General features: G+C 33.4%; 1 protein-coding gene across 9 annotated transcripts in view; it reads left to right on the top strand.

Annotated features, from left to right (window-relative positions):
• Caps2 (calcyphosine 2) overlaps positions 1-24,330 on the top strand; it is a 64,161-nt gene extending 39,831 nt beyond the window's left edge. For 8 of the 9 annotated variants that reach the window (XM_010639576.3, XM_033763782.1, XM_010639573.2 and 5 more), the window contains 9 exons: positions 3,425-3,499; positions 4,817-4,912; positions 4,998-5,091; positions 10,007-10,125; positions 11,269-11,345; positions 13,887-14,041; positions 18,272-18,397; positions 19,851-19,947; positions 24,077-24,330. In XM_010639576.3, the coding sequence (XP_010637878.1) occupies positions 3,425-3,499; positions 4,817-4,912; positions 4,998-5,091; positions 10,007-10,125; positions 11,269-11,345; positions 13,887-14,041; positions 18,272-18,397; positions 19,851-19,947; positions 24,077-24,252 (1,015 nt within the window). In that variant the 3' untranslated portion in view covers positions 24,253-24,330. The remainder of the gene's footprint in view (positions 1-3,424; positions 3,500-4,816; positions 4,913-4,997; positions 5,092-10,006; positions 10,126-11,268; positions 11,346-13,886; positions 14,042-18,271; positions 18,398-19,850; positions 19,948-24,076) is intronic. The other variant, XM_010639577.2, reaches the window with a different exon arrangement.
• The last annotated feature ends 2,477 nt before the right edge of the window (positions 24,331-26,807 follow it).

Here is a 26,807-nt window from a genome sequence, read left to right as displayed (position 1 = left end):
GTATTTACACATGTGTGTCCTATTTATTTCACTTGAGTATGTCCTCAATGTGCATCCATTTAGCTATAAATGTCTCTAGTTTCTTATTCTTTATGGCTGAGTCGTAGTCCATTTTATAGAAGAAGCACATCTTATTTATCCAGTCTCCAGCTGATGGGCGATTGGGCTGTTTCCAAGTTTTAGCTATTACAGACTGAGGGCACAGATGCTTTTTGTGTGACTCTCATTTGCCTACCAAACATCTAAGCTTTTACTGAAATAAAGCATACATTCACAAAGTGCATTAAGTGTACAACCAAAGAATTGTCACAAATGAACACTACTCGTGTGTCAAACTTCTAGATTAATGAACAGAATATTACCAGAACCTTGCACACCCATACCGTGGTGGCAAAGTTATTATCTGCTTCCTTTGCCATGCCCAGTTACTTTATCCTAACCTCATAGATTAGAGCTGTTTGGTCATGAACTTTATTTTTCCGAATGGCATTTATTTATTTACTTATTTGATATACAGCATGATATTCTGATAAACATACACATAACAAAAGTGTCTTGCTTTCACTCAGTATTGTGTTTGTGAGTTTTATCCATGTGGCTATTTGTAGTTTTTTTTTTAACCTCATTGTCATATATTCTTTCATTATATAAACATACCATGACTGTTTTTATTAACCAAGGTTGAAAAACATTTGACTTATTTATGAGTAGTGCTGCAGTGAGTTTACTTGTGCATGCTTTTTAGTGAACATTTGTATTCATTAAACTGAGTAAATAGAAGTAGAATTTCTGGACCATTTGTTACTTTAAAAATTACTGCAAATAGTTTTTCAAACTGGCAATTTACACTAGTAGCAGAGTGAATTTTCTAGTTGCAGTATATTCTTGCCAATGCTTGAAATTGCTTTTTAAAATTTTAATTCTTATGAATGCGTTTTGCATTTCATTGGAGACTAATGGAGTATCTTTCCATATATATTGGTCATCCAGATATCCTTACATGAAAGTTGACCAATTTACCAACCTTTTCCTGTATGTTCACGTCCTTTGTATTCTCTTTAAGAATCTCTTGTCTACCAACAACTGGATCCAGTTGCCTGAATAATCCTAGGAGAGCATTTCTTAGGATTACTGGATTTGTAGATTTTATCCTCTCTTTCATTTTCCTGAAAGAGGAGGAAAGAACTGGGCTTCACACCTAGAAGCAGGAATAGGCATGTGCAGTTTAGCTTTTCCTGTCTCATTTTCCTTGGGGAGCAGCTGCCTGCAGAAGCACACATTTTATCCTCTGCACTCAATTTCTACCAGGTACTTCTTCAGGGAGCATAAGTAGGTTAATTTATTTAATTCTAGTGTGGAAAATTTGGCTTATTGTTGCTGCATACGTAAGCCATCCAACAGCTTTATCAATAATAAACCGCATGTCAGATATTTAATATGCTTGTTTTTTCTTTATGTATTGGTCCAGAAATTGGATAGAGCCAATTGTGCTCTATCCACTTTGTGCTGTTTATTAGGAACCTAAAACCTCATTTGGCATTGTGGATTTTAAAATGTCAATATGTATTTAGTTCTGTCTTTTCAGGAAGACTCTTGGTTCATTGATGCTATCACTATTAAAGAGAGTTCTGTTCATGAGAAGCAATATAATATGATGGTTATGGGGAAAATTTTTTCTGCCTCTACCATTTACTAGCCATATGGCCTTGAGCAATTTACTTAACCTATCTCTGACTCTGTAAAATTTATTATTAAAATGGGACAGTAATACTTATCCCAAAGAGTTGTTGCAAGCATTAAATAAGCCAATACATGGTAAAATGACTTGACAATGACTAGTGTTTAGAAAATCTTCAATAAATGGTAGGTGTTACTGTTGCTATTATTTTCTCAACATCTAGAACTGTTCCAGACACAAAGTAGGTATTCAATAATTACATTATACCAGTGGATTAAACTAGATTGAGATAATGAAGGTTTTGTGGCTCCACTGTGTTCACGGTCCTTTGGTTAGCAGGCTATTGTTTCTTATCCCCCCATGTTTTCTTTTGCAAAGGCCTGGATTTATAGAGGGGTAGCTTTTCAAGATCTCAATCACTGGCACACTTATGTACTATTTACATTATTGTTATTTCAGGTTTGTAGAAAGGATGTCATTGTAGGATGCCAAAATGTGTGCATTTGGGTTTTGCATTATATATATTTTTTCAAAAGGCAAATTCTATTTGTGTTTAGAAACAATATTTCAATGTAATACAAGTATATATTAATAAAAACATTTTTCTTTATTCTTGCTTCTATGAAAAAATAAAGCAACATTTCATAACAAATTAATTAAAGATATGCAATTAATTGCATTATATTTTTAAACAATGTTGGGGTTCACAGACTTTGGGAATTTATTCAGTGCTGTCTGATTAAAGACGATATAATTGACCCACATATTTCAAGGCTCGAACTTCACCCAGCACTCTTTCCTACTATTCTTTTATTTTGGTAAGAAGTACTTCCAACTGCTCATAACTGAAAACCTGACTGACAGTGGCTAAATGAGTCAGACTATTTTTCTTACATAACCAGGTGATTGGTTGGATTTTGTTGTTGTTGTTGTTGTGTGTGTGTTTGTTTGTTTGTTTGTTTTGTTTTGAGACAAGGTCTCAGTATGTAGTTGAGGCTGTCCTGGAACTCACTATGTAGCCCAGGCTGATCTCAAACTCACAGCAATCCTCCTGCCTCAGCCTCACTATGTAGTTGAGGCTGTCCTGGAACTCGCTATGTAGCCCAGGCTGGTCTCAAACTCACAGCAATCCTCCTGCCTCAGCCTCCTGAGTGCTGGGGGTACAGGCGTGCGCCACCACACCCTGCTGGTTGGTTTTCATTTAGAGGTGTAATGATGCTGTCGCTCTAGCCTGGCTTTGCTAGCTCTGCCTGGCTTTTCTGATATAGCTTGGTGGTACAGTGGCTTTATGGCATCATTGTATACTTCTCATGTTCACAGGCAGGAGCTCTTCCCAGGCCCTTGTCTCATGCAGACAAACAAGCTTAGTAGCAGAACTGAGTTCCTTAGCCCTAATTGCAGAGATTATAAAAAAGCAAATTCCATGGTGGGAGGGAAGTAGAGTGTTAGAAGTGGCTTTCACATTGGCCTGCCGCAGTGCCAGTCACAAGTGTGCTCCCTCTGTCCAGTACTCACTTTTATAGCATTTTGTGCTATAGACGCCAGTGCTAAAGTCATTTATCTATACTCCTTCTCAGGATGATTTGTTTTGTGTTTGCTGTATATTAGCAAGCTGAGAGTTTTGTGTCACCATCTTTATCCAGTTTGTATTCTTTCAAAACGATCATAACTTATTTTTAGTACATTTATTATTTACTCCAATGCAGATACCTTAAAAATTATTGACAAAATATATATTTTTAACAGGATCAGGACCCACTCTACATTAACTGAAAATGTGCTTTCTCATAAAGTACAATTCGATAGTAGGATCATATCAAGGTAATTGCATATATTAAATTTTAAAATTATATAATGATAAATATGTATTCTCTTTTCACATAAAAATAATTAGATTAGACAGATTTTCCCACTTAAGCAAAAAATATGAATTTTAGAATAGATGTTTTTAGGTGATAGCTAATAATCTATTACAGAAAATATAGAAAATACAAAACTCTCAGAAAAATATTTTAATTGGAGTTATTTAATAAGTGTTTTTAAGTGCCATATGGTGCTGCATGCCTGTAATCCCAGGATTTGGGAGGCTGAGGCAGAAGGATTGCTGGGAGTCTTAGGCCAGCCTGGGCTACATAGTGAGTTCAAGGTCAGCCTAGAGTGAGGCCCTGTATGAAGAAACTAAAACAAGCTGGGGATTTAGCTCAGCAGCACTGCGCCTGCCTCCAAAGTGCAAGGTCCTGAGTTCAATCCTTGGTACAAAAAAAAAAGAGAAGAAACTAAAACAAGCAACCTCCCCAGCCAACCAAACAACCCCCCCCCAAACAATAACGACAAAAAAAGTGATTTTAGATGTATTTTAATAGCTGTTCATGGTGACAAACACCTATAATTCCAGCACTCTGGAAAGTTGGAGGAGGAGTTCGAGCCTAGAACAGATAATTTAGACACTGTCTTAAAATAAGAAATAAAAAAAGGGGTGGGGATGTGGCTCAGTGTGAAGGCCCTGTATTCAATCTCCAGTAGCACAAAACAAAACAGTATTTTAAAAAGAAACTTAGAAGTGAATTTTTAAAAGATATGCATTACTGCTATAAAATTCTATTTTAAATAAAGTTTTACGTATGATGCTTAATTTTAACGGTTTTAGTTTTCATGGATTATTGATAATGGAGCAGATGATAAGCAAGATCTATCATCTCAGTCTTATAAACTCTCAATAATATGCAGTTCTTGTTGGTGGCTTCTGTGTATTTTTCTGGTAAGATATGTACTTTTAAATTGCAATACTTATTTGGTAGTTTTAAAATTTTTTATGGCAATAAAAGACAATAAACCATATATCTTTGAGTAGTTTCTGGCAATCTAAAGATTTTTAATTTTTAAGGTCTTCTCCATTTTGAAAATGTGGGTTGAATTAGTACCATGCTTTGTAACATAACCACATTCATATTTGTATAAGATAGTGTTTTTCTTCATCAAAGTCAAATTTGACACTTCAACAAGCTGTGGCGTGTTTCCTATAGCTTACCTACCACACACTGAAGGGTATGTTTTCCCATTCTTAGATGCTTAATTTTATCTCATTATTTAATTTAAAAATAGTTCTATTTGAAAATCTTTGGTATTGCATTTTTCTAGAAATGGACGTGATGCCTGCAGAGATTTGATTGGGTTCTTTTTTACCAATGACCAGTCCCTTACGATATATGAATATCGGCAGTTTGGAAAAAATAGGTATGCTGCGAAATGTGAAAACTCTTGAGATGATTATGTCTGAGAGATGATGAATAACTTTAATTGTTTTTCATTTATCTTCTAGAACAAATGTGCTTCCATTTATTCCAAAAAACATTTATAGTCATCAATGCGGACGAAGAAAAGGAAAACAGTACCAACTTGGTGACTTTTATATTGTAAGTTTAAATTGTACATGTGCAAAAGATTTAATAGCAGATGTGGAATTGTGTGGAATCTCCATGTGGATGGAGAAGCTGGGCTTCTTGTCTTCAGTGTTACTTCCTCTCCTTTCTCCTGATCAGGGACTATGATGTGAGTGGGTAATGCTTGATGTTTTCCAAGAAGGCTCTGCCTCTAGGGTCTAAATCCCAGCAATCTGAAAGCAAGTTTAGAATTATTCTGTATTACCCCTCTCCCCCATTCTTCAATGTAGGTTGCATCCAAGGAAGCTTATCTTTTGGCATTTTTGCAGGCTCTTCAAGGCTGTATTATTGGTTAAGTGGTTACCTCAATAACACTAGGAGTGATGTTCCTTCTAGAGAAGGCTTACTCTCTGGGGTGCATGCTTTCCTTCCTGGGGGGCTGTTGGTCTCTGGAGCTCATAACCCATCCTTTATTTGATATGTGCACCATGGAAAACTCACATGGTGTAACAAAAGGTTTCCCTAATGTCGGCTGATCATGGGTACTGTTACAGTGTGTATGGTGCTCTGAAATTCCATTCTTCACTTTTAAAATTTTTTGAGGTTCTGGAGATTGAACACTGGGCTCTGTCTGTGCTGGGAACGTAATTTACCACTAAGCTATTCCTCCAGCCCCAGTACTCTGAAATTTTAAATTATAAAATTCACATACTTTAACATGACTAAAATGAAGCACTATTCATAGCAATCATTCATGCCATAATTTTATAAAACCTGGGGCCACAAACAAACAAACAAAAAATAGTAAGCCCAGGATTTAGCTCAGGGGTTCCACCGCCTGCCTTGCAAGTGACTCTTTCATTCCTTGCCTCTCCTGCCTTCCTCTTTCTTTCTTCTCTTCCTTCCTTCCTTCCTCTCTCTCTCTCTCTCTCTCTTTCCTTTCTTTCTTTCTTTCTTCTCTGTCTCTCTGTCTCTGTCTCTCTGTCTCTCTCTCTGTCTCTCTCTCTCTCTCTCTCTCTCTCTCTCTTGTATTGAAGATTGAATTCAGGACCTTGTGCTTGTCAGGCAGGTTCTACACCTCTGATCTGAATCCCTGGACCCCTATCTTTCATTTTAAAAATATAGAATTAGTCAGCCCAACTCCTCTCTTTTTTGGGGAGGAGGGGATGTTCTTCTACTATTCAGATATTCTTGTCAAACCTATCTTTTCCTTTCTATTTGCCCTATCAATCTTTTCCTAAATATACCTTTAAGAAACTTTGATGCCAGCTATAAAGATAATACTCATGTGAATATGCACATGTAGTCACAGACACACCTGCATAAGTGTTTCCACATATGTATTCCCTCATAATTAATATCAGACACATAATACGTTCTGAATGGATGTACCCTTATGCACACATATAATTATACTCACATATGTGACACTGCTACACATATCAGAGTCTCTTCAATTGCTTAAAATAATTCTTACAGGAGAGTCTGAAACTTCTCATCCACAGTCTTACCCTTTTCTCAACTGAAAAGACCATATAAACTGCTATGTACTACATATTCTGCCTGGATTATTACGATCTAAATATAAAGATAATATTTTAGTTTAACTCATAATTCTAGGCCTCCTAGTTCTGTATTGTAAATTCTTTGGATCTTCCTTGATACATCCTCTTTTCTATCTTTCATAGTCTTTCTTTCAGTTTTTGTTTGCATCCTGATGCCAGAAAAATTACTAATTTCTTTCTCAAAAGCCTTCGTAACTTTTGGGTGTTGCTTTATTATGAAGATTAAAGAGTAGAGATGTCAAATATGACCTTGCCATCTATAACAGCTTCTTTATTCTTTCTATTCTTTTACTAGGTTTAATTTTTATTCAGCCTCAATACCTGACATTATATTATGTAGCTATATTTTCATCCACTAGCCTTCTCTGTCATAATACTGTAACTCTTTGAAGGTAAGGACTTACCTATCTGAGCCACTGCCGTGTTTCTATAATATTGAAAATCGATGTGTATTTAGTAGGCGCTGGTTTTTTGAGACAGGGTCTCACTATGTAGTTGAGACTGACCTAGAACTCACTATGTAGCCCCAGCTGGTCTCAAACTCACAGTGATCCTCCTGCCTAAGCCTCCCGAGTGCTGGGATTAGAGGTGTGCATGACCACGCCTGGCTCAGTTAGGCACTGTGCTTTTAAAGAATGGCTTTAAATTAATATTAAAATTCTAAATTTTATTAAATCCCCAGAGGAATACTTTTTAATATGTATTTTTGTATTAAAAGCACTAGGACAAAGACAACATCTGTGTCCTGCCTCTTTGTTGGTAGAGACTTCATGAATTTATGAAAGCGAAAGTGCTATGTTGTCACATTGCGACATTGTGACATCGTGAAAGTTTGCTTCATTGTTCACTAGTTCCTAAAACGCCTTGCCCTAGATACCAGTGAGATGAAATATTTGTCCAGTAGGGAAAAACTCACCCATTACATTTGAAGCATAGATAAATGCTGGCAAATTTTATAGTCAAAACTGTTTAAATTTTTCTCTAAAATTAAGAATTATTTCCATTTCTAATTTTCCAATTTACCTTTAAAAATCATCTACTTCTTTTTCTGGAAAATTAAAAATGTCACACTTAGTTGTCAAAGACTATTTTTCATATGATGGTGTCCACTTTGATAGAACGCTGAGGTTAGTGATCCTAAACGACTAAGCAAGGCATTGTGTTTTGGGGGATAGATGGGCAATTTTAGTCTATGGAATAAGTAGCCAAGAAAATTTTTGATATTTCCACTCTACTAAGTTTCCAGTTTGATAAATTATTGTGCTCATTTTCTTGGATGTGTAAAAACGGGCTAGTCTCTTACCATAAAGGACTTTGGTAGAGATAATTTATCCTTTCATCTCTTTTGTAAGTTGCTCGATATTTAACTACAAATATAAAGCTAATCAGAGGAAGAGGTAGCTTTAATTTTTCAATTGTATATTGATTATATTTTGTTCGTCAGGGGTATAAATTTATATTCTTGCATAATGTACTTATAGATCGTAGGCTTCAAAGCTTTGGGGCCAAATTCAAAATACAGCTTTTCCTACTTTAATGACTCTGCCTTAATTTACTTACAATATCAACTTTGGATGTTAATTTTTTCCTGGGCTTGATCTAGGCTGTCTTTAATCGCTAGAAAGCTGCTAGTGTATAAGTCAGGCAGAAGAAGATCTTCGCTGAAGTCCTTCCCAATTTATCTCTAGGATTTTCTCAGAGCAAATGAAAATATTTGAGCAGTGTGTTGAAGCAGAGAGCAAACCGCTCCAAGGTGGAAGCTATCAGTGGAGGGAGCTCTGCTTGCCTCTAAATTCATCTGGCTCATTAGCTTGGCAAAGCTGGAACCCATCTGCAATCTTGGTTGGGAAGCTGCAATTCATTGCTTCATTGCTTTCTTGAAAAATATTTTAAGAATTATCCCATGACTAGTGTTGAGGAAATAGAATTTAAAACCAAATCTTTTGCCAACCCCAGAAGCCTCATTCAAAAGAAGTAAAGAAAATAGCTTTATTACCGAATAAATATGAAAGCGTTAACATATTACATTAGAGGCAGCCTGCTATGAAATTGTAAAGACAGAAATCTCACCCTTTTATCTACCTAAAAATGCTATCATTGCATACAAGTAACTTGCCTTCAAGTAATAGGACTTGACTGCACCATTTGTCCCAGTTTGTGCTGAGTCACCTAGTAATCACAATGACCAACTGTGTTATCTAATTGGCTTTATTCAGCGGGAAAATAAACATTTCATATCATTGTGACAGAAGGTGGTTTTGCAGTTGGAGCAAGGTGCCAAATGATATTATTCTCCAACCTTCTTAGAAGAACTAGATAGAAGTGCCATCTCCCTTTCTGTTTACATTTCAGAGTAGTTTCCAGGTCCTGGAAAAAGACTTTCTGAGGTCATAGAGTTAATAATTTATATAAATATTCAGGGAGAAGAAAATGCTTACACTAACTGTTCTAAGAAAAAAAGAAAGGGAGGGAAATCGTGTTCCTTATGCTCAACAGGAAGAAATAACAGTCTCAGTTTTAACTTGTACTTGTCTTTATAATAGCCATTAGTGCATATGAACAATGGAGGAATTAAAGTAATCCTTTAAATTTGGCTTAATAATTTTGGGTAAGAATTTTGTCACTGAAACTTTGATGTTCTAATTGGTTTAAATTAGGTTTTATTTTATGTCATGTCTATCATCAGAAGACCAGGTGAAAGAAAGATTATGATACATCTGTCACATTCACCAATTCACAGGCACCTCTCTGTGGACTAGTACTCTATTCCTGCATTTAGGGATGTCATAATTTTGATGGAACACTTTTGTTTTTTGTTGGTGATTCTTATTTTAAAAAATCAGAATTTCTTGTGCAGCTGCCTTTTTTGTTCACATGGATCATTAAATAGAAGACTGTTCTAACTGAATGCTTGGGAGATTTGTATTTCTATGGTACTGGCTAAAGCCTGTGTACTTTCTAAATATTCTTCAAATATACTTACTTTTTTTCTCTCATTGAGTGTTTATTGGTACATTTTAGGTATACAGTACAGTTACATTCATTATTGGGATCTTGTACCTTTACAGGTCAGGTCTTGGTTCTCATTTTTTCCCCTTTGTCTCTGCCCTCCAAATATACTTAATATTATTATTATTTTTTTTTGTAACAGGGATTGAACTTGGGTCCTTGTGCTTGCAAGGCAGGTGGTGGAACCACTGAGCTAAATCCCTGGCCCTATTATTATTATTATTATTATTATTATTATTATTATTTATTATTATAATATGCCATGTCACTTATAATAAAAAGCAAACATTTTAAATTAATATTAGTTGTTTTTAAAAAAATGTCTTGTGTGCTTTATAGCTTTAAATAATCCACTTGTTCCTTTCTTTATTCAGGGTGGAACCTTGACATTTCTGAGCTCTGATCATTCAAATCTTCCACAAAGCATAAAAGAAAATATATTACTTAGACTTCGAATCACAAATATTGATCAAATAGCTTTGGATTCTGTGAAGTAAGTCAGATATGCATTTATCATGTTTGAAAGTGTGTGAAAACACCATTTTTATCTTAAAGCGAGAGTCTTTATCACGAAACATGTAGATTTTTGTTAGTCCCACAGTTGGGACTTGTCTGATTTACACTCTTCCATCTCTGAGAATTTCTTTGGGTTTGAAGCAGGGAACAGTTAGAGCTTCTATATTGAAGATTATAAGATATAAATATGTACACATGTATATATATATATATATGTATATATATATATATTCAGTGTGTACATGTCAATTACGGAACTGTGCCCATAGCGCATGAGGAAGATGTAATCTAAGATATACGTATTGTTTTAAAACATAGGTATTTCTACCTTATGTGCCATTTTGTGTTCAAATAGATCTCATGTGTGAGAACAGTTATAATCAATTAAGCATTTAAAAATCCAATTTTATGTTAAGCATAACATTTTTTTACCTTTCTTATGACATTTTTAATCAAATGATGCCAAAGACTTAAGTTTTGAAATATGGGATATCAATTTAAAAATTTCCCATATTTTTTCTATAATTCTTTAGCATAAAAAGTCTTTGGTGTCATATTCCTATGGTATGTGTTGATGGATGACATACATAGTTAAAAATAATGCTACAAATAAAATGATTTTAAGTAATTTTCAGTTTTTAAATTGCACAAACCCACACTCTTCTTGCTTAGTGTTTCTTGGTATTAAATACAACAAAAATTGGTTCTATATGTGCATTAGGGGATCTATCACATGAATTGGTTATAAGAAAATCAATGTTTGGTTATTTACTATATTTCTAAAAATGAATGTATGGGGTTTTTAAAATGACATTTTTATATTTTATGACTTGCTTTTAAATTTGTTTTAAGTCTTTAAAAGAGCATTGAAGCAGCTGTAAAAATGCATACATTCATAGGTAGTTTTTACAAGGTTTTAAGGATTTTAAAAGAACTTCTGGAATCAAAGCAGCAAGCACAACTGGGACTTGATTGACTTTTACACTCTTCCAACTCTGAGAATTTCTTTAGGTTTGGAGCAGGGAACAGTTAGAGCTTCTATACTAAAGATTGTAAAGTAGAATATATATGTATATAATGTATGAATATATATTTATTAATGTGGACATGTCAATTACAGAACTACATCCATGGCACATGAAGAAGATATAATTATTCAAGAAACCAAAGATAGGCTGGCCTTTAAGGGCATTCAAGGTATGTGTTTTCTTTTCCTTTTTACTGTACATTTAAAAATATTTATTGAATGTACAAGATTGTACAGTGTTAGTCACTTCAAAAATATAATAACAAAATTGTGGGGGAGACAATGAAAAGTAAACAAATAAAATATATATTTTCAGACTGTAGCAAGGAGTTCAAGATGGCATCAGGGTAATAGGACATAGAAATGGGTAATTTCTAATTAGATGTTAACTGATGTGAATTGGCCAACCATGCAAATGTTTAGGAAAAGAGCAGCAATATAAATCCCCAAACTGATGCATCCAAGAAATGCTCAAAGTGAGCAGGACTAATAAAAATGATGTGAGAGAACATGAACGGAAGGAGAGGGACTAGAGCAGTGGTCAGATCTGGTGGCCTTTATAGGCCAGGATAAAGATCTTGGACTTTACAAAAAGAGTGACAGGTGGGCCCTGTGGATCAAAGAGGAGAGAAACATGATTTGGTATGGATTAACTGAAAGCTTTAATTCTACATATTGGTTAGAGAAAGGATCTAAGGTAACAAGGGTGAATTTAGAGAGAGACCAGATAGGACACAATAGGAAAGACAAGTAGCCCTTGATGACTATTCCTATTTATTATTTTTTTTCATTAAATTTACTGGTACATTTTAGGTATACAGTGCAGTCACACTCATCATTAGGATCTTGTACTTTTACATGATGTATCTTTGTTCTTATTTTTTCCCCATTCGCCTGCCCTCCCTTCACCTCCTACACCCTTCCCTATTTAGAAAGACTTTGTTTCCATCTTTTCCATTTCTCATATTTTTTCCCTTCTTCCCTTTCCCCTACAAGGTATGTATTTTCACCACTCTCAAGAGCTAGTTTTAGTTTGCAACTATTTTCATTGTAATTAGTTAAAGCAGTATTTTCAAGGTACTTCTCAGTTTTGTACCGCTTGCTTTCTATTTCCTATTTGATTTTTAAAGTTGTTATATTTACTTACTTCTTAAAAATACTTTAAATGTGTGATAATGAAAAGATGGAAATAAAGTGTTTGTAGATAGGGAGGGGGAGAGGGGGTGAAGGGAGGGCAGGGACAAGGGGAAAAAATGAGAACCAAGACATGGCATGTAGAGGTACAAGATCCCAACAATGAGTGTAACTGTACTGTATCTCTAAAATGTACCAATAAACTCAATTAAAGCTAAAAAAAAAAATAAAAGGTGCAGTTTAATTGAAAAAAAATACTTTAGGGTTCCTCTTACTTTAATGGTCCTAACTAAATAGTTTTATATGAATTATGAAGTCAAGAATTTTAGAAAGTACTACATAATATGGGATTTACTCATAAAATAAAATGTAAAGTTGATTTTTGTAATATAGTTGTCTTATGCATTAGGTAATGTCCTACAGATTTGTGATAGTGTAGTGTAAAAGAAAAAGTGTTAGACTGGGATAGCTGTAGTTCATGTTTGGACTCAATTGTTGATTGACGTATGTCCTTGCGGGAATATCTTGTACTTTTTCATCTTCAAACTGAGGATAATAAATGAGACATATGTAGATGCTGGGGACTACATTCTTTTAACATCTGATCTTAGAGGCCAATCTTATAACCCTGCCTGTATGTAGTATACTAGGCTGTAAGAGATAATTCCTTTGTTAGGTCTCATAGTGTAGAACAAAGACATTAATCACAAAAATCAACCTATACTATATGGGTTTTGATGATTCCTGAGATATCACTTAAATGTAAAGATTTTAAGCACGCTCTCAAAGTATTTCACTAGAAGAGGCTAGAAGCACATATGATGGTTGAGATTGGCATTTCAACTCAGATATTCTTGGTATCATTTTTAGTAGTTTTTTATATTCTATCATGGTGAACACAGTTCTTGTCAATATTGAATCTGTGACACTTGTTCTTTAATGTATTAGATCTAATCACTGCTTTAGAATTTATTTTCTTAAATATGGTATGAACTGCAGTAAGTGAAAGAATTGAACTACAAGGGAGCATATAACGTCTTATGCCTTTCTAGAAGGAGGAGGGGTTACTTCAAGTATATAAGTGTACGCTTGTACTCCAAAAATTTAATATATAAATTGTAATTTGAGGATTTCAGATTTTTAAAAAATTTTTGAAATGGTAGTTTTGGATGACTTGTCTGCTTTCAGTTTTGTAATTCAGTAACAAAAAAGAGGAAAGAGATTAAAGATGGGAGTGGTTAAATATGGACATCTAAACAATACAACGAATATTTCATTTGTGACATTTAGGTTATTTCTTGCTAAGAGAAACATTTTCTTGTATTTAAAATGTAACACTTTCACCACACAGTGGTGCTATAGTTCTGGTATATTTACATGGGACTGAGTAGACTGCTTAACTCTCTTAATTAAAAATACTGAATTTTCCAGTCTTCCCTCAGTCACACATGAGATTTGGTTGAATATTCATACCCCTTATTTCCAATACTTTTCACTTATAGGAGAGAAAATTGTCTCTGCTTGATGCCTCTGTGCCTAGGAAGAACTAGTTTCTATTTCTCCTTTTTCTTAAACAGATACACTGAAAGAAAAACTGCAGAAAAGAGGTGTTCGCATTTTGATGGGATTGGGAAAATACTTTCAACAGTTGGACAAGGAAGGATGTGGATTTTTAAATAAGGCAGATTTTAAGCAAGCTTTAAAAGTATTTCACTTGGAAGTATCTGAAAAGGTATGTACCACAGAACGTGTTCTGCAGTGAGCGATGTATTACTCTCAGGTGGCATTCTCGATTTCCTACTGAAGTTTTTGTAGCCCATTTATCTCATTTGTGACCTGCTGCTAGTGTTAAGTTACCAGGCTGAAGGTCTTCTTGATTTAAAAAATTTTAACATTCATTTCTCTTTCATGTATTTATTTAATTTTTTAGTTTTATTTAAAATTTTTCTTGTTAGCATATGTGATATATAATGAATGTATTCATCATGGGGTACTGGTAATTGTACATGTGGCATCTTGATTCTTTTTACTTCCCCTCCTTTCTCCTCCAGTCTCCTCCCATCCCAAGATCCCCTTCCCATCTCCACAAAGTCCACTTTTCTGTTTATTATCATCTTTCTTTTTACTTTGCTCTTTAAATTATTTTTTTATGTTTTTTCCCAGTATTAGGGATTGAACTTAGGCTCTTGTGCTTGCCAGGCAGGCACAGTGCCACTGAGCTAAATCCCCGGCCCCTCTTTAAATTATTTATACCTTGTGTTTCTCATATAAAAGAAGCCATGTGACATTTAGCCTTCTGTGTCTTATTTATTTCACTTAGAATTATGGACTCAAGGTACAGCCACTTTTCTACAAACGATTCAAGTTCATCATATATTTATTAAGAGCTTAATATCCAGCCATTGTGCTAAGTTCTGAGAATATGCACACTACTCTCATGATCTTATAATTGAGAAAAAATGACTATAAAATATTATATATATTAAGTTGAGGATGCTTTGGGAACACGTGGGGTGGTAACTAACTCTGAGTCAGGTTATGGGGAAGGAGAGGGAAGATGGAAGATCATAGAAGGGTGCCTGGAAGAGGATACATTTGGGCTGAGTTTCGAAGGATGGGAAGAATTTCCACAGACGATTGATATTTCATGAAAAGTGGAACCATGTGAAGGCATGGAGAGTGTGGCCTATTTCCCAAATTGCAAATGTTCACTTTCTCTATACTGTTCCCTATGCTGTGACTAATCAATCTGCCTTTCAATCTTTATATGCTGGACTTCCTTATTCAAATCACCGTTTCCTATTCATATTGTCAGTTGACAATGTGAAATAGGAAGAAAAGGGCTAAAGGTGTAGGGAAAGTAGGAAGGGTGGGGGAAAGGTAATAAGGGAAAAGAAAAAATTTGAGAAAATGAAAAAATGGAAATAAAGTGTTTGTAAATGGGAGGGGAGGAGGGGGTGAAGGGAGGGCAGGGACAAGGAGAAAAAATGAGAACCAAGACCTGTCATGTAAAGGTACAAGATCCCAATGATGAATGTAACTGTACTGTATACCTAAAATGTACCAATAAACTCAATTAAAAAAAATCACAATTTCCTCTCTTACTTTGACACCTCTGTCTAAAAGAGTACACAGTGTGATCTCTGTGCCTTTCTATATCAATTTCACATTTTTGCTTTCCTCCTACCACTTTGTAAGGGGTTATTGGCTCTCCTCCCAAAAAACATAAGTCCCATCAGAGAGGGAACGGGATGCTTCTGGTTTTCTGCTCTTCCTCTAGCCCTTGGGGTAGAACCTGGCATATAATGAGTGCAGAATAAATAGTGCACCAGTCTGGACAGAAAAATGTGTGGAACGAAGGAAAACGGGTGGGAAATAAGCCTAGTATATTGAAGTCTTGCGTGCTAGGCTAAGAAGTTTGGATTGTATTCTAAAAGAACATGAATTTGGTTCATATAAAGGATTTCAGATAAAAAGTTCTTTTGCATTGCTCTCTTTTACTTAAAATGGTCTTGCCACAAGGTATTCTGTGGAACATGGGGAATTACTGTGAGATTTAGGTTCAAGTTCTAGCTTTGTTATTTTGATATGTGGTCTTAGGCAAGTCTTTTACCGTTTCTGATTACAGGTTGTACCTGAGCAATTCTGAGATAATTATTATTATCAGATTTGCTTGGAAGTTGAAGTGAGAAAGTTATGTCACAGGATGGCCTCTCAACTGTAAAATTCTGTGCCAGTATGATGTTGCTTATCGTGATTGTGAAATACCTGTCTTTTGGGTTTCATGACACTTAAACTTAATGCTCACACTAGGGATCATCTATCTTCACCTCTTTCTTTCTTGGGTAAAAAAACTAACAGCAATAGGAAATGTGAAAGCCTTGGTGTCTTTACTGACAAACACTGAAAAATAATAAATAGAAAACTAGAGCCCAGATAACCTGGCCTCAACTGTATTAATGCTGCACTTCCCTTTTGGTGGTTTGCTAAATGTTTATGACTAGGTTTATGAATAAAATGACAATAATTGTATGAAACTTCTAACAGTGATATTATATATTATATGAATATGAAAAAGCTTCCCTCTTTGCATACATTTAAAGAAATGGTCATGTTTTATTTCCTGTTATTTATCACTGAAAACTGCTCATGCCCTGGTGAACACATGCAAGGGTGGGAAGAGTAAGATGCTAAAAATCATCAACCTGGGTCTAACTGGAACTAGAAAATATTTGTGTGAACACATAATCATTCTCCTTGATTTGAAATAAAAAGTTTTATGGGCTCCAAAGAGCCTGATTTACATGGAAATGTTGTTAATTAATTTACCTTAGTTTTCTTTAACCGAATGTTTTTCATTTTGTACTCTATCAAAAGTTCTATAAATTTGTTGCTACTGATATAAAATTGCTTAATTTTTTTTATTGAGTTTATTGGTACATTCTAGGTATACAGTACAGTTACATTCATTATTGGGATCTTGTACCTTTACATGACAGGTCTTGGTTCTCATTTTTTCCCCTTGTCCCTACCCTCCCTTCTTAAAATAATCCCTTTTAAATTTTAAAAAATATCCTTTAATTCTAGAATTCTATGAGTTGGGCTAGCAAATGTATTTTATCCTGTTCATATTACTCATGTTTTTAAAGGTCAAGCTCACTTTCAATTGAACGGCACAGTCAACTTAAATCTCTGTATTGTACAGGGAATTACGCAAGTCAAAAAGTATGCATTGGTGAGAATTGAAGGGAGGCAGAACATCTTGAGATTTAGTTTTCTAATTGAAGCTTTATTTGAAAAATTTAGGAGGAGATGAAAGCAAACATTTGTTGGGTACTTATTTGCCAGGCGCCTTGCTAGGTGTTTTATTTACATTCTCATTTAAAGCTAACAACTTGATTGAAGCATTGAAAGTGTATTTATTTGGGTTTAAGAATGCAAGCTGCAATTTCTCCGTTGTTAGGAATGCTGTGAATAGAATATTCTATGAAACAGTACATTTGCCAAAGAAGTAAATGTCAATAGCGAAGCGAACAAGCTGGCATAAGGGCTTAACTCAAAATTACACCTTTCAGTGTAAATTATAGAATCGTATTAGAGTATTCAAATCTCTATACTTTCAAGCCAGAAGACTAGCAGAAATGCAGTTAGTGGTCACAATGCCGTGGGAAACATTTCAGAATCTGAAGTGATTTTGAATTGTCATAGATAAAATATACATAATGAAATCTTCAAAAGCAGCTACATGGTAACCATTTTTTTTTTAGTACATAAGAATTGAACTGAAAGGGATCAATTTGTGATCAGGGCTTGGCTGAGCTGCAGAAGTAGGGGAGGGATGGGGCTCGTGGTAGTGATGCAGAGGCAGTGTAAAGGGAAAACTTGGTTAAAAGGCACAAAGCTTTATAAGACAGGCGGGGTACTTTTTAGTGGTCCTGTATACTGCACAGCATAATGACCGTAGCTAATAATACCATATTGTATATCTCAAAGTAGCTAAAAAGGATTTTAAATATTCTCACTACAAAGAAATGATAAGTATTTGAGGTGATGGTTATGTTAGTCTGAGTTAATATTCTGCAATATATGCATGTATTCAGACACCAGATTGTCTCCATAAATACGTATAATTACAACTTGTCGATCAACAATAAAATAACTTAAACATTCATGAGGTTTTGTTGCTACTCACCTTTTTTTCCCCAAATTTTATTAAAATTGTTTGCAGTACGCAAAGTTCACATTCATCTTAGGGACTGTGCATAACTGATTAAAGAGCTGTTCACCTCTGAGTGCCTTTATGCAATATTCATTGGGGTTTGATTGGATTTATGTGTAGTTTTTAAAAAACAATTTGTTAGCTACCTTATCTAGTCTTGTAGGAGATGTAACAAAATAGGAGTACAATTTCTTGTGGCCATATATGACTTAAAGATATAACAGAAATGCTGAATACTTCTAGGATTTTGAATCCTCATGGATAATTCTGATTGCCAATGGCAACAGCAAGGACAAAGTTGATTATGGAGAATTCAGACGTGCCATTATTGGTGAAATGAATGAATATAGAAAATCATTTGTTCGAAAGGTAACTGTTAATTAATATTTCAAATTATTACTTTTGATTGGTTGTTAGTTTCATTATTTTTAAACCTGAATTAAACTTTTAATTTTAAACATGTTTTATCATTTACCAGTAATGCAGGTAATGCACATATGCTTATAAATGTACCCAGAAAGAAACCACAATAACTTATGAATGAGTTTTAGAAAAAACATATAAAAGGAAAATAAAATTTGAAATCAAATTTGTCTATAAATGACTAGCTTTATAAATGTAATGAAATGATCGTCAGTTTCCTGTCCCATAGAGTTAATAATAAGGGTTGAATGAGATAAAATTCTTAGTTTGTAACTGTCCCAGTGTCAGTGTTCAAAACGTTATTTTAAAAGATGGTTAAAAGCATCATTCTGGTTTTTATAATGCTGACTGAATGTTCAAATGAAGATCACAATAATCATGATAAATAGGAATTAAAACAGGGGACCTGATTTTTATAGAAAACTACAGTTTACTTGGCTTCTGGTGGCTATTTTTTACAGTAAAATTTGTGTCTACAGTGATCTTTTTCTTTTGTGTGTGGACCTCATGTAAAATTTACATGCATCTAATATTAAAACAGTATTATGTAAAGAGTGGTATGAGCAATTATGTCAAATATAAGCTCCCAACACAAAAGTTAAAATCTCTATCATTATCAGCCAAAAGACTCAACAGAAACCTTAAATAAATATACTACCTAATATTTATAAATTTGTACTTATTTATACTTTACATGTACTGGCGATAGGTTTGAATATCAGGAGTAGAAATTGGATTTTTTTGTGGTTGCTCTTCTGTCTTGGTCTTGGGAATAGAGGTAAAAACGAGCCAGATGCAGTGGTACATGCCTGTAATTCAGCCCCCTGGGAGGCTGAGTCAGGAGGATTCCAATTCACTCTACAGTAGCAGTGAGGTTTCTTTGAGCTCCATAGTGTGTGTAAACAAGCTTGATTCTGTTTTTCACTCTTTCGTCAATGTGGAACATTGCTTTTGGTAGCTTGTGTGATCCTGTGTACTTCAGCATCTTCACAAGGAAATATTTTGGGTTGGTTTATGATATTCAGAGTTGCACTGAATCAGAGAAGCAATAAAGTGGTATTTCTAAAAGCAATGTTAAAGTTTAAGAAATAGAGTAATAACATTCATTCTAAAAGTACTTGATTATTTCATTGATTTTACTGGAGAAATATTTGCAAGCTCACATTTGAGTTAAAATGACCTCCTGGCAATATGTTTTGGTCCTCAACTACAAGTTACATGAGAGGTCTTATACCCAGCTCTTCTGGGCAACAGAGGTTAGGTTAAATTCTTGAGGTTAAGCTTCTCTCTTATATCAGTTCAATACTTTTCAAGTGTCTTCATTGTAGCTCAGAAACTGCCTACTGCAAAATAGAAAAATCAGTTTCTCATGTCTTAAAAATAACCTTTCTCTCTTTAGGTCTTTATGAAACTAGATTTCAACAAAACTGGTGTTGTGCCTATTATAAACATAAGAAAATGTTATTGTGCAAAGAAACATCCTCAAGTAATTTCAGGTAACTATTGAGTCAAAATACATTCGATTTTGAAAGTGTTAGTCAAAATATCACTTTAAAACCCATTAATTTAAAGCATAATCTGAAAACATTAAGATAGGAAATACTTTTTGTTTGACCAGAAGCTTGAGAACAATTTTTCCTTCTTCATTGAAAAATTCTTAGGTCTATTGTGTATACTTACTTGCTTCTTCAACGTTACAATTGAGTTAAAACTCATTTCTCACTTAGGAGAGAATGAGGAATTTGTTAAAAGAACGTAAGAGATTTAGAGACTAGATGATTGCATATGCGGATTCCCAGCGCAATTTTACTGTATCTACTTATGTAGTTATCCGTACTTGAGGATTTATGACTGAATAAGGGAATGCCTTTTTTTAGGGTTGGATTTATACATACAGTGGATGATATTTCGATCAAAGTTTTGAGATACAGTAAATTTTAAAGTAGCTGTAGAGATTTATTTATGATTGTATTTTTGAATATACTAAATAATTCAAATAATTAAATAATTAGATTATAAATGCATTCTTGTTACAAAGAAAGCACTTGGCCATCATAACTCCCTACATTTCATTACATTGGTTCTCCAGAGAAGTAAAAATTACTATCATTTAATATATACATGTTACCTTGGTTCACGAATTTTATTCGTGCCGAAGATTCTGGAAAAGATGGCCGTGGTCACGTTCGTGTGGGAAAGATGGCAGCAGTTATGTTCATCACTCAAGGCAGAGTTTGCAAGCAAAACCAGTCTTGCCAAATGCTTCTGTTTGTGAACCAAAAGTGTTCGTGAACCGAACATATTTCAGTTGTTATTCCATGATTTTTTCATAGCTGTTACATGTGATGAATATCTAATACTTTTTGAAGTATTTTTGGACATCAGAGGTGCATTTAACATTGTTATATAGTTGGTTTTTTATACTCAGCAATATGTCTTGGAAGTATCTCCATGTTAACCCTCACTGATTCACCTTAGTCTTGTTTGTTGTGCATTATTTATTTCACAAATCGGTGTACTACAGGTTACATAGCCATTCTCTGTTGCTGGATTTTTAATTTCTAATTATTAATGCACAACCCGTGAAACAATATAATGCTTATTTGTGACTTCTTAGGTTCATTTTTTTCTGTTTGTCAGGAGTGATGTCAGTTGCTACAATTACTGGGATATTTATTTTTTTTAAGTGTTAATGGACATTTCCAAATTAGATTGTAAGATAACCATACTAGATTGTACCATCTTAGTTGTACAATTTTTTTCCTTCATAAATTTGCCAACAGTTTTAACCTTTGGTCAATATGAGAGATGAAAAAAAATTGTTTGCATTTCTCTGGTTACAAGGAAGGTAAAACATTTTCATATATTTATTAAGCATTTGTCCATTTTATGAATATTTTTGACCATCTTTTATGAATATTGTCTTTCTAATTTATCATTTTAGTTATATCCTATTAATATAGAATGCTGTTATTTTATAATTTTAATTCAATATTAAGGAAGATATACTGTAATTACTTCAGTTTCTTGATATATTTAGTACTTTTATCTGAGAAGTCAAAACAGAATTGTTTTTGAAAATTAAAATTAACCATTATTGACATAAATTTTTAATTATTTTAGATCAAAATAGTTGTATTTTTTATCAATGACTCAACGAATAACAGTTTGTATGAGATAATTTCTAGTGTTGAGTTAGTATATTTTTTACCCTTTAAACTCCTGACAGTCTCTGTTTCTTTGTCTTTAGTCATATTAAAACTTTGTTCTTGCATAAGAACAAAATACTTTATTTATTTCAAAACTAGATGGTTTTCAACCTTGCGTATTTTTTCCTTTTGGTATTTTAAAACAATCTATATTAGGCAATTTAAATATCTTCAGTTTTATTCTGTGTCCCTGAACTGTAGATGCAGGAGGGTTTTGTTTTTGTGTTTGTTCAATAAGCCTTGGTTAATTTCAAAGGTTTCATACTTTGTCTTTGTAGTCATATGAAGGAGGATTAGCTAGTAAGCTAAACACTCTTAAAAACAGAAAAATTTATTATTTTTTAAAAAAGAAATACTTGAAGGGGGGAGGGAAGGAGGGGGTGAAGGGAGGGTGGGGACAAGGGGAAAAAATGAGAACCAAGACCTGGCATGTAAAGGTACAAGATCCCAGTAATGAATGTAACTGTACCATGTACCTAGAATATACCAATAAATTAAATTAAATTAAAAAGGAATTCCTCCAATAAAGACACATTAACATTAAAAAATAAGAAATACTATACTGTCATTATAAATTATAATTTATTCACTTGGCTATCTTTGGGATGCAACATGTTTACAATTTACAGTTTTAAATTGAGGCTCTTACATCTGATTAATTTTTTTCATTAAATTCATTGGTACATTTTAGGTATACAGTGCAGTTACATTCATCATTGGGATCTTGTACCTTTACATGACTTGCCTTTGTTCTTATTTTTCCTCATTTCCCTGGTCTCCTTTCACCCCCTCCACCCTTCCCTATTTACAAAGACTTTGTTTCCATTTCTCATATTTTTTTCTTTTCTCTTCTTTCTTTTAACTTTAACCATGGAAAATAATCTATTTTTTACTTAAGTAATTTATTATATAAAAGGCATTTTAAAGTGTAATGGAGATATGATACCCCAATACATTTTGTAAAGTGGTATTAGAAATACTAGTGTCCATAAGAATTTTTAAAAAATTAGTTACAGTTGTGGAAGGTAGCTATTTCTAGGAGGGAGATTTTAAGGAAATACGGAGTTTTTAACTACTTGAAAAATAAATTTAATTAAGAAATTTTCAAAGAGTATGTTTCTATTTTTTCCTTTTCTTGTATTCCTTATATTGTCCTTTTCCCTCTTTCCTTTCCCCTATCCTTCCCACTTCCCCTTGTCCTTTAGACCTTTTCTTCCTATTTCATATTATCACTTATACAATTTGAACCTTATTTACCCTTTTAGTTTTTCACACCAGAGAAACTATTCGGTATTTACACGTGTATTCTATTTATTTCAATTAAGAGTATGGCCTCAAAGAAGGGTGGAGGGGGTAAAGGGAGGGAAGGGGTATGGAGAAAAAAGAAGATGCAAGATACATCATGTAAAGGTACAAGATCCCAGGGATGAATGTAACTACTGTATACCTAAAAGTACCAGTAAATTTAATAGATAAAAGAAAATAAATTTAAAAAGAAATTAGTGTTAAAACATAGCTATTCAAGTATATGGAAGAGAAATTTCTCCTAAAATTTGTTTTCATATAGATTAGGTCTTAATTAGTTTTTAGATGTAACTAAGTCAACTACAAATTTATTTTATTGTTGTACATTACCATTCTTTACATTGCATAAGAACTAGTCGTTTTATATTCAGCTAGTTTTGAAATGAAACAATCACTTTTTTCTCTATTTTTATGTGTATTTTTGAAAGGCCGCATTTCTTTAGCATGAAAAGCACTTTCAGTGTTTCATTATCTATGTCTATTAATGAATTTCAGGCTTGTTGGAAGGATCTCTTACCCTAAGTTGTCCATTTTGTTAGACAAATGATTAGGGTGGTATTCCCATTTCTTCAAAAGGCAACCTGAACCTGTGTAAAGGCTGAGACGGGATCTCTGAGAGTTCAAGGCCAGCCTGGGCTTCATGGTGAGTCCAAGGCCAGCTGAACGATGTAGTGAGACCCTGTCTCAAAAAAACAATCCAAAACAAAACCAAGCGAAAAAAAAAAATGCAACCTGACTTTAAAATGTTTCAGAGAAGGTCACAAAGAATTTGTGTTTACCCTTTCTTACTTTTTAAAAATATGTACCTCTATTTATTCTTTTTTGAGTATTATCTGACCACCATCTGTAGCTTTTCATCTTTGAATTCCTCTTTTGTTATTAAAAAGTTAATGATTTTTTTTCTTCTATATTTTCCACTGAAATCCTGAGGACAGATAAATGGGAGAGAGGTGGGGAGTGGCAAATTAGGAGGAATTAATTCTAGCTCATGTGTAAGTACATTCAAAGTTTGATATGAGAATTTAAATTCTCATAACGGTTTCATAAAATGAATAAGTATGCGTTTATCATCACTAGTCATTTTGTTCAACCTTTGCACACTATTTTACAGGCCATTCCACAGAGGAGGAAATCAAATCATCTTTTCTAGAAACATTAAAAGATGCCAGCGGCAAGTCTGATAAAGTGTCATATGGTGAATTTGAAGATTACTATGAAGGTCTAAGCTTAGGGATAGTAGATGATGAAGATTTTGTTAACATTTTACGTACTCCATGGGGAATTTAGTTTTTAATAATGCATTCACTATCCGCTTTAGGCAGTTTATAGAAGAGATGAATTTTACAAAATATATGATCAAAGCCTAGCATATATTTTTTCAGTACTCTATTGTGTATTTTTCCTCAGAAAAGTTGAGTCTGGAAATAAAAACATTCAGAAAGATAAATATAGATTGTGTGTGTGTGTGTGTGTGTGTGTATTTATATCCACATGTTCACCTAAGTTTGTAAAGATATACATTTTTGCTTCATTGCTTATTTTGAATCTATTTTAATGATAATTTTTAATTAGCTTCCGTAGGAAAGTTATATTGGTATCAAACTGTAAGAAAGCATAGATTAACCAAGTTTCTGGTCCTTTCACTCTTTTTATTTTTCTGCAATCCTTCCCTGGAACTTGCCACCATTTTCAATTTGATCATTTGGAATTGGGCCTAAAGGCCATGAGAGTAAAAGAGCTCAACTTGTTTTAAACATATAAAAGTATTAAAGTAATTAAAGGATATGCAAAGGAAATTTCCAAACAGTGTGAGTATAGATATTTCCTGTAACATTAACATTTAGAATGATTGTAGTTTGCCTCTACTATGCTCCTTTAACTGACTTCACTTGGAAGTTCTTGTCTTCTAAATTATGTACTGTTGTTTATTAATAGAAATAATTATTCTGGTAACCAGTCATATATACATGTATTTTAAACTTTTTAAGTGCAAAAAATATTATCTATAGCATAGAAATATCATTTGACTAGAAATAGTCCCTTAGATTACTAAAACAAAACCTCAAAAGATATGTTATTAAATATATTGATCTAAGGGATAATTTGGTATTTTTATTAAAAATGTAAAGCATATTTTGTATCACAAAGTAAATGAATATCATTCTACATTTTTTTTCCTATACCTGGAATTGAACTCAGAACCTTGTGCTTGCCAGGTAGGCATGGCACTGCTGAGCTACACCCCCGGCTTGAATGAATGCTCTTCTAAATATCTTTTCATGACTAGGCATCAAAACATTTTCTTCTGAATATATATTGCATAACGCTTGAAAGTATTATAATGTTTTTTTCTATATTCTATGCTACTTCTTCCTGGAGAGAATTAAAAGAGAATTTTATAATAGAGTTGTTTCCAACTTCACAATATTTATATGTTAACAAATCAGAAAACATTATATGAAGCAAATATAATTGGTTCAAAAAAGAAAATGTATACTTTGCCAAGTAGACTCTGCACATATTACTTCATATACAGTCTATACTTGGCAGTATTGTCAGAAGCCTGGCGTGTGTGAACTCAATAAACAAATCTTTCCAAGATTTCCCGAACTTCTAAAATTACTACTGAAATATCAGAAGGAAATATGTGCAAATCCATGAGTGCAATTTTCACTGACTAAATTCCTTATTTCTTGACATTTTTTAGTTAGATTATTGAAATGAAACTGATACGCTAGAAGTCTTGGCAGAATTAAGTTTGTAACATGGTTTCTGAGTCACATTTAAAAAAATTTGTCCAGCTATTGACATCTTTACCTCTAAAAGTTATTCTTGTCTTAAAATAAATAACACTGAGTCCTGAAATATGTATAGTACTTTTCACTGCTAAAGTTTTAATTCTCCTTTAAAATATTATTTTTAATATTGACAATACATATTTTTCTGTGAATATGATAAGAAGATATAGAAATTGTCACATTGTAAAAAAGGTGGGCGGTGCATTTATTAAATGCTAACATTTAGCATGTTAACATGACAGTGTACTCAGTATAATTACTATCAATACAAATATTCACAGGTGATTACTTGTAGTATCTCTACTTATGAGATGTAACATTTGGTAGTTAACTTATCTTTCATCTTTTTCAATGTAGATCTAAAAGGTACATAATACATATTTTTTGGTGTATTTTGTTAAATCAAATTGGTAACAATAAATCACTCTGCTTTTGATTTTTAGCTTTCTTTCTACATTCTTCTTCGACTTTGGCATAGTAAATTGTCTCATTTCATATTTAATTTAGTAGAAGAACATTTAATAGAAATGACATTTTCAAGTATTGATAACATAGGTGACTTTTCCTATTCTTAATATTCTTCAAGGTTCTGAAATTCCTTTTGAAAAACTTTAAAATATTAAATTATATACTGTTTACTGTTACATGAATGTGGTGGTTAAATGGATTTTATATATCTCTAGAGTTTGTATATCACACTCTTTGGTGTGATATACAGTTTCTTTCCCAGTTAACCATATGGTTTTTAGATTGTGTATATTTATTTTACTATTTATATTCTTATAAAGTTTTACAGAATTTTCAAGAAAAACATTTTATTAGAAAACAGGGGGCATTATATAGGAATTTCAGAAAATGTCTTACTGTAAAGGATATACATGTGCAGAATGGATAGATTATGGGATAGGCAAAAGGTCTTATTTTGAGTTTTATAATATATGAATATACTAGCTTAAAGAACCCAGTGACTGCATAGTCACTTAGAATAATTTGTAATTTTGATGCAACTATACACCATATTTTGTTTTCATTATTACTTTCCAC

Source organism: Fukomys damarensis, unplaced genomic scaffold (assembly GCF_012274545.1).
Source record: "Fukomys damarensis isolate Sample0158 unplaced genomic scaffold, DMR_v1.0_HiC HiC_scaffold_15, whole genome shotgun sequence".
In the NCBI taxonomy this organism is placed as follows: Eukaryota; Metazoa; Chordata; class Mammalia; order Rodentia; family Bathyergidae; genus Fukomys; species Fukomys damarensis.
This window is presented reverse-complemented; position numbering and strand designations above follow the sequence as displayed.